General features: G+C 39.3%; 1 protein-coding gene and 1 long non-coding RNA gene across 3 annotated transcripts in view; one reads left to right on the top strand and one right to left on the bottom strand.

The window, feature by feature from the left end:
• Positions 1-16365, bottom strand: part of gabbr2 (gamma-aminobutyric acid (GABA) B receptor, 2) — a 378525-nt gene that overhangs the window by 6807 nt on the left and 355353 nt on the right. For both annotated transcript variants that reach the window (XM_073930931.1, NM_001144043.1), the window contains exons 14-16: positions 5824-5934; positions 522-746; positions 51-233 (exon numbers count right to left, since the gene is read on the bottom strand). In XM_073930931.1, coding sequence (XP_073787032.1) covers positions 51-233; positions 522-746; positions 5824-5934 — 519 coding nt within the window. The remainder of the gene's footprint in view (positions 1-50; positions 234-521; positions 747-5823; positions 5935-16365) is intronic.
• LOC141379142 (uncharacterized) lies at positions 516-15481 on the top strand. The gene is made up of 4 exons (XR_012395150.1): positions 516-884; positions 2874-2987; positions 3111-3207; positions 13282-15481. It is a non-coding gene; the product is annotated as an uncharacterized lncRNA (long non-coding RNA).

Below are 16365 nucleotides of genomic sequence, written 5' to 3'. Positions count from 1 at the left end.
TAATGTCTGCAGAATTACAGTTGTCTTTTATGATTGAGCAACTTTATCACCTCTGTAATTTTCATTCGAAGGCGATGATTGTCTGACTGTAGTCCATCCAGACGTGAAGTGTTGGCTTGGTTAACACTGGTCACTGAGGTGGATGTCTTGGAATCTTCCTTCTTCTGGTTCTGGGTGAACTTCAACCTCCGGTTTTGTGTAGCAGCATCCGGGTTTGTTCGCATTGTAACAAACTAACAAAAGAGAGAGAAGACAAAGGCAGACAGTTGAGATGGTGAGGCTAACTCGATGTAAGATGTATTTGTTTAGAGTGAGAGAGAGTCTAATCTTTCTACTCTTTCAAATTCCGTTGTGTTTATTTCCAGAGAGCTCCAGGGGATGCAAAGTAAGCACGGTTCTCAATTATATTCAGGTGAACTTGCTAGGGATTTGCACAAATCAAATGCCAGAAAGGGCCTTTCGCTGACCTCTACAATTCTTTTCCCATTGGGCCGGATCAGGCGGAGCATTGCAGTACTTACTTTTGGCACAAATACCAGACACAGCGTGATGGTGCTGCAGAAAATGATGACCAGGGCCACAATGCAGAACTGAACATTAGGCTGATCCCGAGTCAGGAAGGACACCGCTGCCCCGATGATGCACATGATGCCCACATTGTACACACTCATACCGATGTACTTGCTGTCGTTCAGTGCTGGGATGCTCACGTTTCTCGTCTCCCAGGCCAAGAAACATCCGAACAACTAGACAAAGAGAAAAGGGCAAGAATATTTATCATCACAGGCATAGAGGCAGGGGCAGATTTGCAAGCAGATGTTTACCTTATCTGAAGGAAGTTGGTGACACAACCCAGGAATAGATGTTGCCACATTGTTGCTAAGGTATTTTAGGTAGTTTCTATCTTATTTTTTATTATGTGTGGTTACTAAGGTTTTCTGAGGGTTTTTAATATGTTTCTAAGTGTTTTTTTAGGAGTTCTGATGTTTTACGTTGTTTCTAAGTGGTTGCCATGGTGTTCTGAGGGTTTTATCACAATTTTAATTGGTTGCTAAGGTGTTAAGAGTTTATATTAATCATGTTTCTAAAGGGGTTTCTGAGGTGCTCTGATCTTTTTTACTATGATTCAAAGTAGTTGTTATGGTGTTCTGTGGGTTTTATCCTCTCTTATAACGTTTGCTAAGTTGTTCTGAGTGTTTTGAAATCATGTTTCTAAGTGGTTTCTAAGGTGCTCTGATGTTTTTGCAGTGTTTCTAAGTGGTTGCTAAGGTGTTCTACATTTTTAAAATCCCGTTTCTAAGTGGTTTCTAAGGTGTTTTTATGTATTTACTGTTTCTAAGTGGTTGCTATGGTGTTCTGTTGATTTGATCACTAATGGTTGCTAAGTTCTGAGTGTTTTACAATCATGTTTCTAAGTGGTGTCTGAAGTTATTTTAATCATGTTTCTATAGGAGCTTTTAAGGTGCTCTAATGTTTTTACTATGATGGTTGCTATAGTGTGCTGAGGGTTTTATCCCCTTTTAAAATGGTTGCTAAGGTGTTTTGATTTTATTTTAATCATGTTTCTAAGTGGTTTCTAAGGTACTCTGATGTTTTCACCATGTTTCTAAGTAGTTGCTATGGTGTTCTAAGGGTTTTATCGCATTTTAAAATGGTTGCAAAGTTTTTCTGGGTGTATTAAAATCATGTTTCTAAGCGGTTTCTAAGGTGCTCTGATGTTTTTACCATGTTTCTAAGTGGTTGCTATGGTGTTCTGAGGGTTTTATCACATTTTAAAATGGTTGCAAAGCTTTTCTGAGTGTATTAAACTCATGTTTCTAAGCCGTTTTCTAAGGTGCTCTGATGTTTTTACCATGGTTCTGTGGGTTTTATCACATTTTTAAATGGTTGCTAAGGTGTTTAAGGTGTTCTAAGTTGCTTTTAATCATGTTTCTGGTTTCTAAGGTGTTTCGATGTATTTACTATGCTTTCAAGTGTTGCTATGGTGTTCTGAGGGTTTTACTCTGTGGTCTGAGGGTTTTATCACAATTTTAAATGGTTACTAAGGTGTTCTGCATTTTAAAAATCATGTTTCTAATTGGTTTCTAATGTATTTTGGTGTATTTACTGTGTTTATAAGTGGTTGCTCTGGTGTTCTTAGGGTTTAATCACATTTTAAAATGATTGCTAAGGTGTTCAGAGTTTATTTTAATTATGTTTCCAAGTGGTTGCTTAAGTGTTCTGGGTTTTCGTGATGTTTTGTTGTTCCTAAGGTGTTCTGAGTCCTGACAAGTGTTGCTATGTGGTTAAAAGAGTCCGGAGTGTTCTGAATTGTTTTTAAGTGTATTATTATGCATTTGCTTTTAATTGTATTATGCATGTGACATTTCCGTGTGGTTTCTAAGGATGTTTCTAAGGTGGTCCTTTCTAAGGTGTCCTCCAAAACTCTATGGTCATATTTTCAGTTGATATCTTTACCTTTATTCTGTGCAGTTTTATAACTTTGATAGCAGACCTAAAACAAAGATTGTTCATATGACATTTTCCATTGATAGTCATTTTCATCGCTATGTACAGTCCTCAATTTACAGTGATGAATCATAAAGCCAGTGAAAATGAACTGTGGCTGACTTATTTAGCACCCTAATGCCTCTAAAGGCAGCTAACAACACCTGTCCAAGTTTCTCAGGAAGTCAGAGCAGTAATCAAAGCACCTTTGTGTGAGACAAGAGTGAACTCTGAGAAATATGACTCAGCTAACTCAATGACGCACACACCGAGATTTGATTCTGCACCCACTCACCTCAGATCTATTCAATCCTAATCCAATCCCAGCCAGGCTCGCTCCTTTTGCTTGTTCACCCTCTCATTCTCTCTTTTTCCTCTTATTCTAGTGGAACATGTCAGCTGTAAGTGAAGCTGTGCTGATTTAGCAGCAGGTTTTCAAACAGGGAAGAGGAGAGCAGAGGGGAAGTTTTCCGAAATGTCATATATCAGAAACTGAGAATGTGAGTGTGATGGCATTTGAACTTGGCCACTATTATGATTTCATGACTAGTTTCGTACAAGCTTTTATTTAACATTGATCACTCCCTTCATAACATCGCCTTCCCCTAAATCTACACCCCCAGTTTTCACCAACGGGCAGACAGAAGAGAGACAGAAGAGATTCTCTGTGGTCTGAACTCTGACATGGATCATCTACAGTAGGACAAGGTAAAAACAGAGGTAATGGCCTGCCAGTCATCCCCACCACCTGCTGCTGTTACAGGAGCAAGAATACATGGACAAATCATTTCCACAGAGCACAAAGAGAGTCAAAGGGCAGCTTTTTATTGGTGGATGTTGCCACCATTGACTCAGAGATAATGGTCAGTGCTATGGGCAGTTAACTGACTGGGGGATTTTGATTCCTGGGGCCCCTTACCAGTAATCTAAAGTGAGGTTAATTGGAAAGAGCAATCTCACTAATATTATATCACTTCCTAAGGGTACAATGTATCAAAATACAGTCAGACAGTTTGCTAGATTTGCATTTCTGCAATGCAATACCAGTGCTTACATTTCAGAAAATGAACATTGTTAATGTGGGTGGTTCTCATCGTTTTTGTTTCCAGTGTCACAGTATTTCACAACCCAGGCTTATTCTGTAAACGTACCTCTATATACTTTTCTGGAGAGCATCAAATACATCCCAGGAGCTACATTTTTTTTTGAGTTTTTGTTTCCGTGAATCCACCAGAGGCTGAGGTGTATGCTTTTTGAGATCTCAAATATCTCTCGTGAGTGCCATTCGCACCTGCTGTTCTCTCGTATATTCACAAGAGGCCGCTGTCGACTGACTGACTGACAAACCCATCGATTTTATTTTTTGCTTCTGTTTTTGTCTTATTCGCTTTCTGGAACCTTTTTTTTTTTACCAAACTTGAACCTCATCGTTGTGGTCATTTCCTCTCTGCGTCTCAAGTCCACCTATGCACATGGCAAACTAACTGGACAAACTAATAACAGCCAGAAAGCCATCCATACAGAAAGGTAAGTAGTCAGCTGGTAAGCTTGAAAAGGAACACGCCGGCCCGTAGTGTTTGTTTTAAAGATGAAATACATAAATCATGATCATAAATCAAAATCTCTAGAAATGTATATAGGTTACATTTTCAGAATGAGCCTATGTTGGTATTTCAGGACCCTATGGTACTTCAGTGGTTATCAAAAGACTTGATAACTTGTTTTTTTTTTCATTTACATTACTTTTAAAATAAAATAACACCTCTGTGAAATGATTTACTTTAAAGCAATTAATGGAAGAAAACATACATTTACACATGAACTGTTTTGCCTTTTTTTTAAATGATTTAAAAAGAAAATTACTCAATAAGGAATATTCAATCATTATTTATTCACACTGGTGTTTCTCAAATACACTGTTCCATTTTTGACAATACAAATGGAGAAATAATAACCTTTTTAAAAGTATCAAGAATGGTCAAATACAGTAAATGCCATATAATCCAAGTGTTCAATGTTTGGCAAGGTTTAAGTTTAGAAAAGCCTAACCGAAAAGTATTTTTTAAATAAAAACCCTGATGTTGACTAACATTAATTTTTCCTCATTTTCATTGCACATTCATAACTTCTAAAAGATTCTTAACCCAGGCCATGCTCTATATTAGCCTATCAAATATAGTTATAAAAAGCCCAAAATATTACTTAAAAGTATTCAGACCAGCGCAAGCTCATACAGTGGTCTGAAATAAAAAAAAGAAGGGAATTAAATAAAGGCCAAGGCGATTAAATGAGGACTGCTGGGGATGAACTATTCTTTTACAAGTCCCGTAGAAGTTTGCTGAGACAACTCAAAAAATGTGTGTTACAGTGATTTAGCCACAATATGGGGTGCTCTTATGTCTACAATCTACTCATGCATGTTAAAATCAAACTAATGAAGATCTAGGGCCTTATCATACACACGGCGTAATAAGGCATAAGATGTGTTTAGCGCGATTTGTTGCTATTTTCAGACAAGCGCAACCCTCATTTTCTCGTTTTGTGCCACATTGTTTTAATGGAGCCCTGTTTCCCTATTCACGAGTAAAGAGTAAAAGTAAAGTAATAAGGCAGAATGAAGGAGGCTCGTTCTTTATCTTTGTGCTGCAAATGTTCTGTTTAACTGTTTTCTAGCTAGTGGAGGATTCAGTTTTTCCACTTACAAAGTTGGCCATGTAAATAGCAAATGTGCCATGGCATGATGCAGCTGACTCTTAAAGGGAATTTAAGATTCTGATTGGATCCAGACACTGATTGGTTTAATGCACGTTACCCTTTAAAACACATCAATAACTCATTAAGAGAATAAGCACAAACCTGTTAGACCATGTGCTGGGGTGCAAACTTTATTTTCTCTCCTTAAAATAGCAAAAAAAGGATTCGGACATGCCTTTATTGCTTTTGCGCTGTGAACTTTAGACTTTGCGCCTAGATCGGTAAAAAATATCCCCTATTGTTTTATTTTTTCTTTATTTTGATTTGCATCTTTTACCCAACAATGATTGCAGCAACATTACGCAACAAATATGCAAATTACTTCAATTCATGTTCACCACCTCTCTTTTAAACAAAGGTGTTGAGCATTAAAAATTAGATAACTTACTGTAAACATGGCATTTGTATATCCTAATATACCACAAGAGATTTGGTCTGTAATGTTGTGAAGACATTTTCACAACAGTGAGATATATATTATCATTTAGCACATGTAGATAGAAAAGACAGAGTATTCAGACATCTTTGTCTGTGGGAGCAGATGGCGATCATGTTGACGCTCTCTAGAATGTTCTCACTCACCATAAGGAGGCCTTTGTAGGCATAGACAATTCCCAGCCAAATGGTCATGTGTGTGTTCTCGCAGTGCTCCAGGAAAGGCCGGATTGCGATGTCTCGTCCCTGAGGATCCGCCTGTGGAGACACAACGAGGAAACCAATGAGTGGAAATAATCCTGGCTTAAAAAACACCTTTGTCTCTAACAACAGTAACAAAACACTGAGCCCTGGCTTATTTGCCTTGACTTTAAATGCATTATTATAAAGGCGGATTTAGGTTGACTTTAAGAACTTATTAAGTAGCAACATTTGCATTTAGATTTAGAAGTAAATTTGCTAAATTGCATAAGCTCCGAGTACCAATACTGAAGCTAAAGGCATAATGGGATATCAGGATCATTTGTTCTCCCATGGGAGACCAACCTTAATGGCCTTTCAAAGAGATAGTAACAATAATATAGTCATCTCTAGCAGATACCCCTTGAGTGTTAATGATTAGCAATAACTCTTTTTGGGCTCCAGACATTGATCAACATATTTGCAGTCCTGATATGCAAACAGGTCAGGACTGGTATCTTGAAGGAGGCTTGGGAAAGAGATAAGACATTGTCTGAGTTCCCCTCAACATGCTCTAAAAGTAGCCAAGCTCTAACCCACTTACTGCTGCCCCAGTTTGGAAACCCTTAAGCTTGCCATGCAACAACCCGGACACAAAGACAGACAGAGATGCAACCTCCAAACGGATCCCCAAGTCTTCCCACGTTTAGTCACAGAGCGAAACACTCTTTCATCTGCCTTTTGTGTGGCTCTGTCTGTGTGATTTGAGTTTGACATTAAAGAGTTCACCACTCAGATGACATCTTCACAAAGTACAAGTAAACTGGACCAGTCAATGCAAGAAGCAACCATATAATTTATAAACAACCATATTCTATGATGCGATGAATCCTAGAAGTCAAAACGCTGGACAATTTTTAAACTCAGCGAGAGAGCAGATCAAAGAGGAAATGCTGATGATAGAGCCATTGAAGTCTCAGATGCAGTTTACTACAGAGGTTTATGGGAATAATGTGTATATGATGTAAAAGTGCTTCTACAGTCGCAACAAAATAATCTGAAAATTTTAAGAAAAAAAAGTGGAATAAAGACAAGATGGATTTTTTAAGCATCTTAGTGCTTTTACAATAGTGTATAAATGTGACCCTAGAACACAAAACCAGTCAGAAGGGTACATTTTTTTAAATTGTCAATATTTGGTCAAAATAAAGATATCTCAATATCTGGAATCTGAGGGTTCAAAAAAGTAAAAAATACTGAGATACCGTTGAATACCTTTTAATTTGTCTAAATGAAGTGCTTAGTGCAGGGGTGCCCGAACTTGGTCCTGTAGGACTGGTATCCTGCTTACTTTAGCCCCAACTTCCTTCAACACACCTGCTTGGAAGTTCTATGTTACACATAGAGAGAGCTTGGTGAGGAATTGGGATTGGAACTAAACATTTACAGGACACCGGCCTTCCAGGACAGGAGTCTGGGCACCCCTGGCTTAGTGCATATAACTAAAATACATGTAAAGTAAATTTACAAAATACCTTCATGAAACGTAATCTTTACCTAATATTCTAATGATTTTTGGCATAAAGAAAAATAGATAATTATAACCTATAATATATGTAACCCACCGGTCATAATGCAACCAACCTGATCTGAGCTGGGATCGAACCAGTGATTCTTTGCATGGGAGTCGGTTGCTCTAACAAAGAGTCTAAAGACCATGGCCTCTAGCATCTGTCGCTAGAGCACCTTTAAAGGACATAGGAGAGACGTTTACCTGCATAGCTCTTTGCTTGCTGGCCTCCATTACACTCACCCCCTAAACCTCACCCCCATCCCGGATGAGCCCCCATGTGTAACCCACCGGTCCTACTGCACTCAACCCAGTATGAGCTGGGATCGAACCGCTAATGCTTTGCATGGGAGTCGGTTGCTCTGACATGGAGGCAGTAATCCATACCATTGTACTTCAGACCATGGCCTCTAGCATCTGTTGCTAGAGCAGCTTTAGAGGACAGAGGAGGGAAGTTTAAGCATTTTGCTTGCAGGCCAACATTACTCTCACCTTCCCTAAACATCACTCCCATCCCGGACGAGCCCCCATGTGTAACCCACCGGTCCTACTGCACCCAACCCTTAAAGTCTTGTTCTTTAGCCTCCTTGTTAGAGCAACCAACTCCAATGCAAAGATTCACTGGTTCAATCCCAGCTCAGAGCAGGTTGGGTTCAGTAGGACCTCTGGGTTACATATGTATTTTTGGCTATTGTCAAAAATGTACCCATGTAACATAAGAAACGATTTGTAATCCAGAGTCAGACATACAGTAAACGGAGTGTATATATCATATTTTACATGTTTACATTTTGGATCTATCCTCTAAACCAGTGTTTCTCAACCACGTTCCTGGAGGACCACAAACTCTGCATGTTTTGGATGTCTCCTTTGTCTGTGACACCCATTACAGGTCTTTCAGTCTCCACTGATGAACTGATGATCGGAATCAGGTATGTTTGTTTACAAAGACATGTAAAATGTGCAGGGCTGGTGATCCTCCAGGAAGGTGGTTGAGAAACATTGCTCTAAACTGCTAGGTTTTACTAAGCATCTTGATCAGTTTAATTTTCTGCAATTAAATGCTCTATTTGATAATATTATTTATTTTAGTTGCATATACTGTAATATTTAAATGCAGACCCATTGCAGTTCTCAATTTTGACCCATTTATTTAGTCCAACAGCAATTTGAGTAGTTAACTGACAATAGCATCCTTCCCCAGGGAGTAACCCAATAATGTTTTTACTTCTGTTAAACATTTAGGAGTTTCATCAGACACCAAAAGCTAGAAATGAAAAGACAGAACTTAAATAGAATGCTTTTTTTCCAACTGCACAATAGCAAAAGCACAGTGTTCATCATAGGGGCTGTGTTGTTGCCGAGCAACAGCCGGTGGGCTGGGTTTGAAAAGAGTTCTGGCGCTCTGTTATTTCTTACAGCATTAGGCATCTAATGTAATTGTTCACTGGAAGCTAGAAGGATGTGTGACTGACAGAGAGTCTGTGGAGAGACTGAGACATGAGGGACACAGTCAGCTGACAACAGAGAATTATATCACACTTTATAGACTGGAATGAACCATAAAGCCACCGAGAACTGCAAACAGACAGCCATTAGGTGTGTATTAGTGCATAGTGGCAGCTTTACACACAGGGTGAGGAACAGAAGGGATATCGCCTGATGATGCAGTTTTTTTTTTAAGTAAAAAGTTGATGCATTTACATGACAGTGGTGTTTAGTAAAACTAATAATTGTAAAGTATTAATCACAATGCTTCATTAATACTACTACTCTTTACAATTTTATTATCATAAAAATGCATTTGTAGTCAAACAACAAAAAGTAACATTTGTTGACAAACTCAATTCATTTATTCATCAATTCATTTATTTCCTTAAAATTCTACACACAATACCCCATAATGACAGTGAGAAAAAAGATTTTTTGAAATTGTTGCAAATTTATTAGAAATAAAAAACCCGAAAAATCACATGTACATCAGTATTCAAAGCCTTTGCAGTTAAGCTCTAAATTGAGCTCAGGTACTTTCTGTTTCCACTGATCATACTTGAGATGTTTCAGCAGCTTAATTGGAGTTCACCTGTGGTAAATTCAGTTGATTGGACATGCTTTAAAAAGGCATACACCTGTCTATATAAGGTCCCAGGGTTGACGGTGCATGTCAAAGCACAAATCAAGCATGAAGACAAAGGAACTGTCTGTAGACCTCAGAGACAGGATTGTCTAGAGGCACAAGGCTGGGGAAGATTACAGAAAAAATTCTGCTGCTCTGAAAGTTCCAATGAGCAAAGTGGTCTCCATCATCCGTAAGTGAAAGATGCTTGGAACCACAAGGACTCGTGCTAGAGTTGGCAGGCCATGTAAGCTGAGTGATTGGGGGAGAAGAGCCTTAGTCAGAGGGGTGATCTATAACCTGATGGTCACTCTGTCTGAGCTTCAGGGTTCTTCTGTGGAGAGAGGAGAACCTTATAGAAGGACAACCATCTGTGCAGCGATCCACCAATCAGGCCTGTATGGTAGAATGTCCAGATGGAAGCCACTCCCCGCCTGGAATTTGCCAAAAGACATCTGAAGGACTCTCAGACTGTAAGAAACAAAATTCTCTGGTCTGATGAGACTAAAATTCAACTCTTTGGAGTGAATGCCAGGCATTACGTTAGGAAAAAAAACAGGCACTGCTTATCACCAGGCTCATACCATCCCTACAGTTAAGCATGGTGGTGGCAGCATCATGCTGTGGGGATGTTTTTCTGGAGCAAGAACTGGAAGACTAGTCAGGATAGAGGAAAAGATGAATGCAGCAATGTACAGAGACATCCTGAATGAAATTCTGCTTCAGAGTGCTCTTGACCTCAGACTGGAGCGACAGTTCATCTTCCAGCAGGACAAAGACTCAAAGCACACCGCCAGAATATCAATGGAGTGGCTTCACAACAACTCGGTGAATGTTCCTGAGTGGCCCATCCAGAGCCCATACCTAAATCCTATTGAACATCTCTAGAGAGATCTGAAAATGGCTGTACTCTTTTTTCCCACATTGTCATTATTGGGTATTGAGTGTAGAATTTCAAAGAAATAAATGAATTTCATCCATTTTGGAATAAGGCTGTAACAAAAAAATGTGGAAAAAGTAAAGCGCTACGAATACTTTCTGGATGCACTGTAAAGCCATTAGTTTATATGAAACAATTCATGTCGTACCTGTTATCATTGCTTAACTGCTTAATGCATTAAAGTTCACCTGTCACTACTGAGTCCTGAGTGAGCAACAAAAATGTCCCGTTTCTCAAACTGAGCATGAAAAAGTGTTAAAGTGAGAGTCTACAATCTGTCAGTCAAAGTGGAGGATAAACTCCAATTCAAGGGCTGTCTGGGGCTAAAGCCATGCTTGTTATTTTCTAACAAGAGAGCGAATCAACCTAAAATGACAGGCCGAGTGACAGAGAGAGTCCGAGACTTCAGGGTAGTTTGCCTCAGTCATTTCTCCATGAGCATATATTTTATTCCACTGCCAGTTTAGCACAGCGTGAATGATATTTCTATTATCCAGCCTCTGTCTAAAACCTTCAAATTTGAACTAAGCTCTCGTTTAAAGGAAACGATAGTCATAATTCTCATTTGGACGGGTCAGTCACCCTCATGTACATCTGTTTCCCTCTGACATGACATCTCTTATCTGTGTAATCCTTTTACATTACATCCAGTGATCTCTTGGCGGCTGCGTGCCACTGCTTAAATGTACTACGGAGAGGCAGATATTGTTCGCTGGAGCTGCGAGTTGTTTAACACGAAGTTAAGTCAATTATTCAGCCATCTAATCTTAAGGTCGACCCGAGCGATACTTCACTGACCTAATCCCACAGTAAAGGCATAACACACTTCAAGGAACAAGGTTTAACAGCACGCTTCAAAACCAACACTCGCCAAAGTGCTTTTGTCAGTAAATGGCACAGAGTTTCTTGCCAGTTTGCCAGAAGTGCAACATAATACAACATTTTACAATGAAATATGACAGGATAGCTTCATTGATATACAGCAAGTCAGCCGAACGATTCAAATACCAGACATTTATTTAGTATAAGCTGGCAGGGCCTGTTAATTAATGCTCACCCTCATTAGTGCCCTATTCAAGGAGAACTCTGAATCGCAAATACATTAAACAGTGTTATCGGCCAGAAACTGTTATTAATGCAAACAATGCCTTTGCTTTTTGGTTTAGAGTAGGACCTTTTGCATGAACAGGTAATGATATTAGTGTTTTCAGCTTCTAAGATATTGCTAAGTGGTAGCTAGGGTGTTTCTGAATGGTTTCTAGGGTGTTCTGAGTGGTTGCTTAGGTGTTGCTAGGCAATTAGTGTGTTTTCGGTGGTTGCTAGGCAGTTGCTAAGGCGTTGCTAAGATATTTTGAGTGGTTGTTAAGGCGTTGCTAGGTGGTTGCTAAGGTGTTCTGAGTTGTTGCTAGGTGGTTGCTAATGTGTTGCTAGGTGGTTGTTAAGGTGTTGCTAGGTGGTTGTTAATGCATTGCTAGTTGGTTGCTAAGGTGTTCTAGGTCGTTGATAAGGTGTTGCTAGGGTGTTCTAAGTGGTTAGGTGGTTGATAAGGTGTTGCTAGGTGGTTGTTAAGGTGTTGCAAGTTGTTGCTATGTGGTTACTAGAGTGTTATGGTTAGTTGCTAGAGTGTTGCTCGGGTGTTTTATCTGGTTCCTAAGATGTTGTTAGTGTGTTTGAGCGGTTGCGAAGGCGTTGCTAGGTGGTTGCTAAGGTATTGCTAGGCGGTTTCTAGGATGTTCTGGGTGGTTGCTAAGGCAATGCTAGGGTGTTTTATCTGATTGCTAAGATGTTGCTAGGTGGTTGCTAGCATTTTTGAGTGGTTGCTAAGGTGTTGCTAGTTGGTTGCTAAGGTGTTCTAGGCCATTGCTAAGGTGTTGCTAGGGTGTTCTGAGTGGTTGTAAGGTGTTCGCTAAAGTGTAGCTAGGTCATTGCTAAGGTGTTGCTAGGTGGTTGCTATGTTGTTTTGAGTGCTTGCCAAGGTTTTCTTGGTGATTGCTAAAGTGTTGCTAGGTGGTTGCTATAGGTATTGCTAGGTGGTTGCTAAGGTGTTGCTTGATGGTTGCTAAGGTATTGCTAGATGGTTGCTAGGGTGTTTTGAGTGATTGTTAGGTGGTTGCTAAGATGTTGCTAGGTGATTGCTAAGGTGTTGCTAGGTGGTTGCTAAGGTGTTGCTAGATGGTTGCTAGGGTGTTCTGAGTGATTGTTAGGTGGTTACTAAGATGTTGCTAGATGGTTGCTAAGGTGTTGCTAGGAAGTTGCTAGGGTGTTCTGATTGGTTGTTAGGTGGTTGCTAAGATGTTGCTAGGTGGTTGTTAAGGTGTTGCTAGGCCGTTTCTAAGGTGTTGCTAGGGGGTTGCTAAGGTGTTGCTCTCAGTAGTAAACAAACAGTGCATCAGCTCACTTATGATTTTTTGGAGGTGTCTATGTTGCTGAACAACGTATATAAAACAATGTGAAGGCTTGTGTGACCGCCTTTGTGCTACTCTTCTGATCATGAACATATAATCAGCTGAATCATAGGAAGGCTGAATTAGGATTTTGTGTTGGGTCAAATCGGGATTGTGAACTTTTTTCGATTAATCAAGCAGCCCTAGTCATACTGTTTCCTTTTTTCATGAACAGCTCATTATAACAGTGTTTTCACAATTTCAGTTGACTAAATTATTGCACACAAAAATTCACAGTTGCGTGGGCAGAATTTCCTTAAGCAACAAGTTTTGGCCGTATATTCTACAAGTCATATTTGACATGATAAAGAAACATCACTGTTTATTTGCTCTGTTTTTCTCTGTTTATTTGCAGATTGCAGCTGTGGCAAAAGCTCAACTTTTGGGCATGTTTAGCACTTTCCTGCTTGCTGACTGCTGGATGAGGGCAAGAGCATCTTTTTTTTTTGCTCCTCCAGGGTCGCATGTACCTGCTCCAGTTTAAGGATGAACCTGCATCTGGACGCTGAGCCTTTGCAGATCCGTCTCCCAGTGGTGTGTGCTTATTTTTGGAGTCCGCAGCTCTAAACTCCACTTCAAATGCGATGACTTCAAAGTGGCCCTGCTGCAGTCCCTGCGGCTGAGCCCGGGAGCTGCCATCCCTGATTCATTACAGGCTAAATGCATCATTAGACCGCCAATCTAACCCCGAACATCACACGCATTTAAATATGCAAATCAGAGCGTGTGTTTCAGATTGCCTTTGTTTTCGCAGCCTAAAACACTTTTTATTGACATCATTCTTTAATCTAATGCTCCGCAATATCTCGCTTTTAATCACAACGCCCATCTGCTCGCTCTCTGCGAGTCTCCGGCGCAAATGACTTACGCTATGTTGCAGTCGGTCACGTGACGGCCTACCCTTCGCCCTACGCAAACACACTCACTTATGAACATGCAGCTAATTTGCGAATAACAACCTTCATAAATGGAGTTCGAGTGCTTGCTGTCAAACGTTATTAGAGCTCACGCATGGGCAGACATCTGAATCTGGCGACTACTGGGATTATAATCACACAGATGCGCTCTCAGTATCACAGACACACAAATGCACGCTTACAGCTTGTTTTCTTTTGGAGATTTATGACTCGGGTCGGCTATACATCCTTGTTGAGTCAAGGACACAGAGAGGTCCCACACACGATAAGCCATCAGTCCTGATAACTCATTAGGACCGCTGTTATTTTTTCCTCCATGAGGTCAGGCATGGCGAAATGTGAGTGATGGGGGATGCTTGGTTTCCATCATATTGCCTCTATGATTACTGAAGCCACACGCACACCTTTCTGTGTGCAGTGGACATCAGGACTAGAATGCATTAAGACAGAAAATGCATAGGCAGAAGATGAAAAACAGTAAGAGTAGTAGATTTAACCTAACAGTAGCCTACTTATGAAACAGCAGGCAAAAAGTACCTGGGTGAGGTTGAAGAGTGATTATGATGGACACTTTACTATCCCATTTGGCAAATGTAACTGATGCTTGTAGTCCTATGATGATAGCCCCTTTACAGAGTAATACCAGTAAATATCAGTATAATTACTAGAACAAAATGTACTGATCACACAGGCAAGGAGGATGTTCTATATTTTTTCTAGAAAATTACAACATGGAAAATGAAATCCAGTGTTCTCTTAATTTATCCTACGCTCTCCTAGATTGTCCAAATGTAATGTGAAATAATATATTTTGATCAATCAAAATTAAATGGTTGACACTTTTTGTCCTCAAAGTAGCCTACTGTGACATCAGTAACATCTGGAAACTATATGTGAATCTCCTAATTTACCACATGCCAAAGGTGCTCTATTGGATTGAGATCTGGTGACTGTGGAGGCCATTTCAGTACTGTGAACTCATTGCCATGTCCAAGAAACCAGTCTGAGATGATTCACGCTTTATAACATGATGTGTTGTGCTGTTAAAATAGCCAAATTGTTCTGCTGCTGTAGCCCATCTGCCTCAAAGTTGGGCATATTGTGCATTAAGAGTTTTTCTTCTGCATGCCTAAGTTGTAACGATTGGTTATTTGAGTTACTGTTTTCTTTCTTTCAGCTAGTCTGGCCATTCTTCACTGACCTTAGGCGTCAACAAGGCATTTGCGCCCACAGAACTGCGCTCCCTGGATATTTTCTCTTTTTCAGACCATTCTCTGTAAACCCTAGAGATGACTGTGCTTGAAAATCAGCGGTTTCTGAAATACAACAGCACATCTGGCATCAACAACCATGACACGTTCAAAGTCACTTAAATGACCTTTCTTTCCCATTCTGATGCTCCATTTGAACTGCAGCAGATCGTCTTGACCATGTCTATATGCCTAAATGCATTGCTGTCATGTGATTGGCTAATTAGAAGTTTGCATTAACAAGCAGTTGGACAGGTGTACCTAATAAAGTGGCCGGTGAGTGTGTATACAAACACTGAAGAAAATATTTGCATTTCAGAAAGCAAAAAGAAAATGCAATGCAATAAAAAAGTCGTATTCCTCTTGGATTTCTTCACGCATCAAATCCCACATTTCATCTCAGCATGTTTACTGACGCTGTTGGTTTTTTTGTTAAACAAGTAAGCTAATTTGATTAGAACTAAAGTCTTAATTTGTGTGAAAATCCATATGAATTATTTTTTAGATAGTACTGAAATAGCTTTATTATCCCTGCAACAGTAAGCCTTGTATTTGTATCCTAAAAACACACTGAAGATAATATTTTCAATTTATTTTTTGCACAATTTCACAAAATAGATGGAAAATAACATAGGGAAAAACATATTGCATTCTGCTTGGTTTTCCTCTTTGATCACCTTTCATTCCCCATATTTTTGCCTTAAGAATTTTACTAACATAAATATTTTCATTTTTTCCTATAATATGTTTTGTTTTATTTCGGCTAGAATAAAATTTTTATAAAAAAAATAAAATAAAAAAAACATTTTAAGGTCAGTATTATTATTGCCCCCTTAAGCAATATTTTTTTTGTACAATGACTTGCCTAATTACCTTAACTTGCCTAATTAACTTAATTAACCTAGTTAAGCCGTTAAACTGCACTTTAGGCTGAATACTAGTATCTTGAAAAATATTCAGTAAACCATTATGTACTGTCATACTGACAAAGATAAAATAATTCAGTTATTTGAAATTAGTTATTAAAACTATTATGTTTAGAAATGTGTTGAAAAGTACTTAAAAATATACAGTGGGGCTAATAATTCAATAATTCTGACTTCAACTGTACATTTAAATGCATTTAAAATTGTAATAAAGGAAAAGATGCAGTCTGAACATGACCATCGTATAGCAAAAGAGTAATAAAAAACTGCCTCCAGCTAAAGAAATATCTACTTACTTGCTAAGAAAAAGAATATCCAGGCCGCCCTTGCTGTGAAATTTATTGAA

Source organism: Danio rerio, chromosome 19 (genome assembly GCF_049306965.1).
Source record: "Danio rerio strain Tuebingen ecotype United States chromosome 19, GRCz12tu, whole genome shotgun sequence".
Classification (NCBI taxonomy): domain Eukaryota; kingdom Metazoa; phylum Chordata; class Actinopteri; order Cypriniformes; family Danionidae; genus Danio; species Danio rerio.
This window is presented reverse-complemented; position numbering and strand designations above follow the sequence as displayed.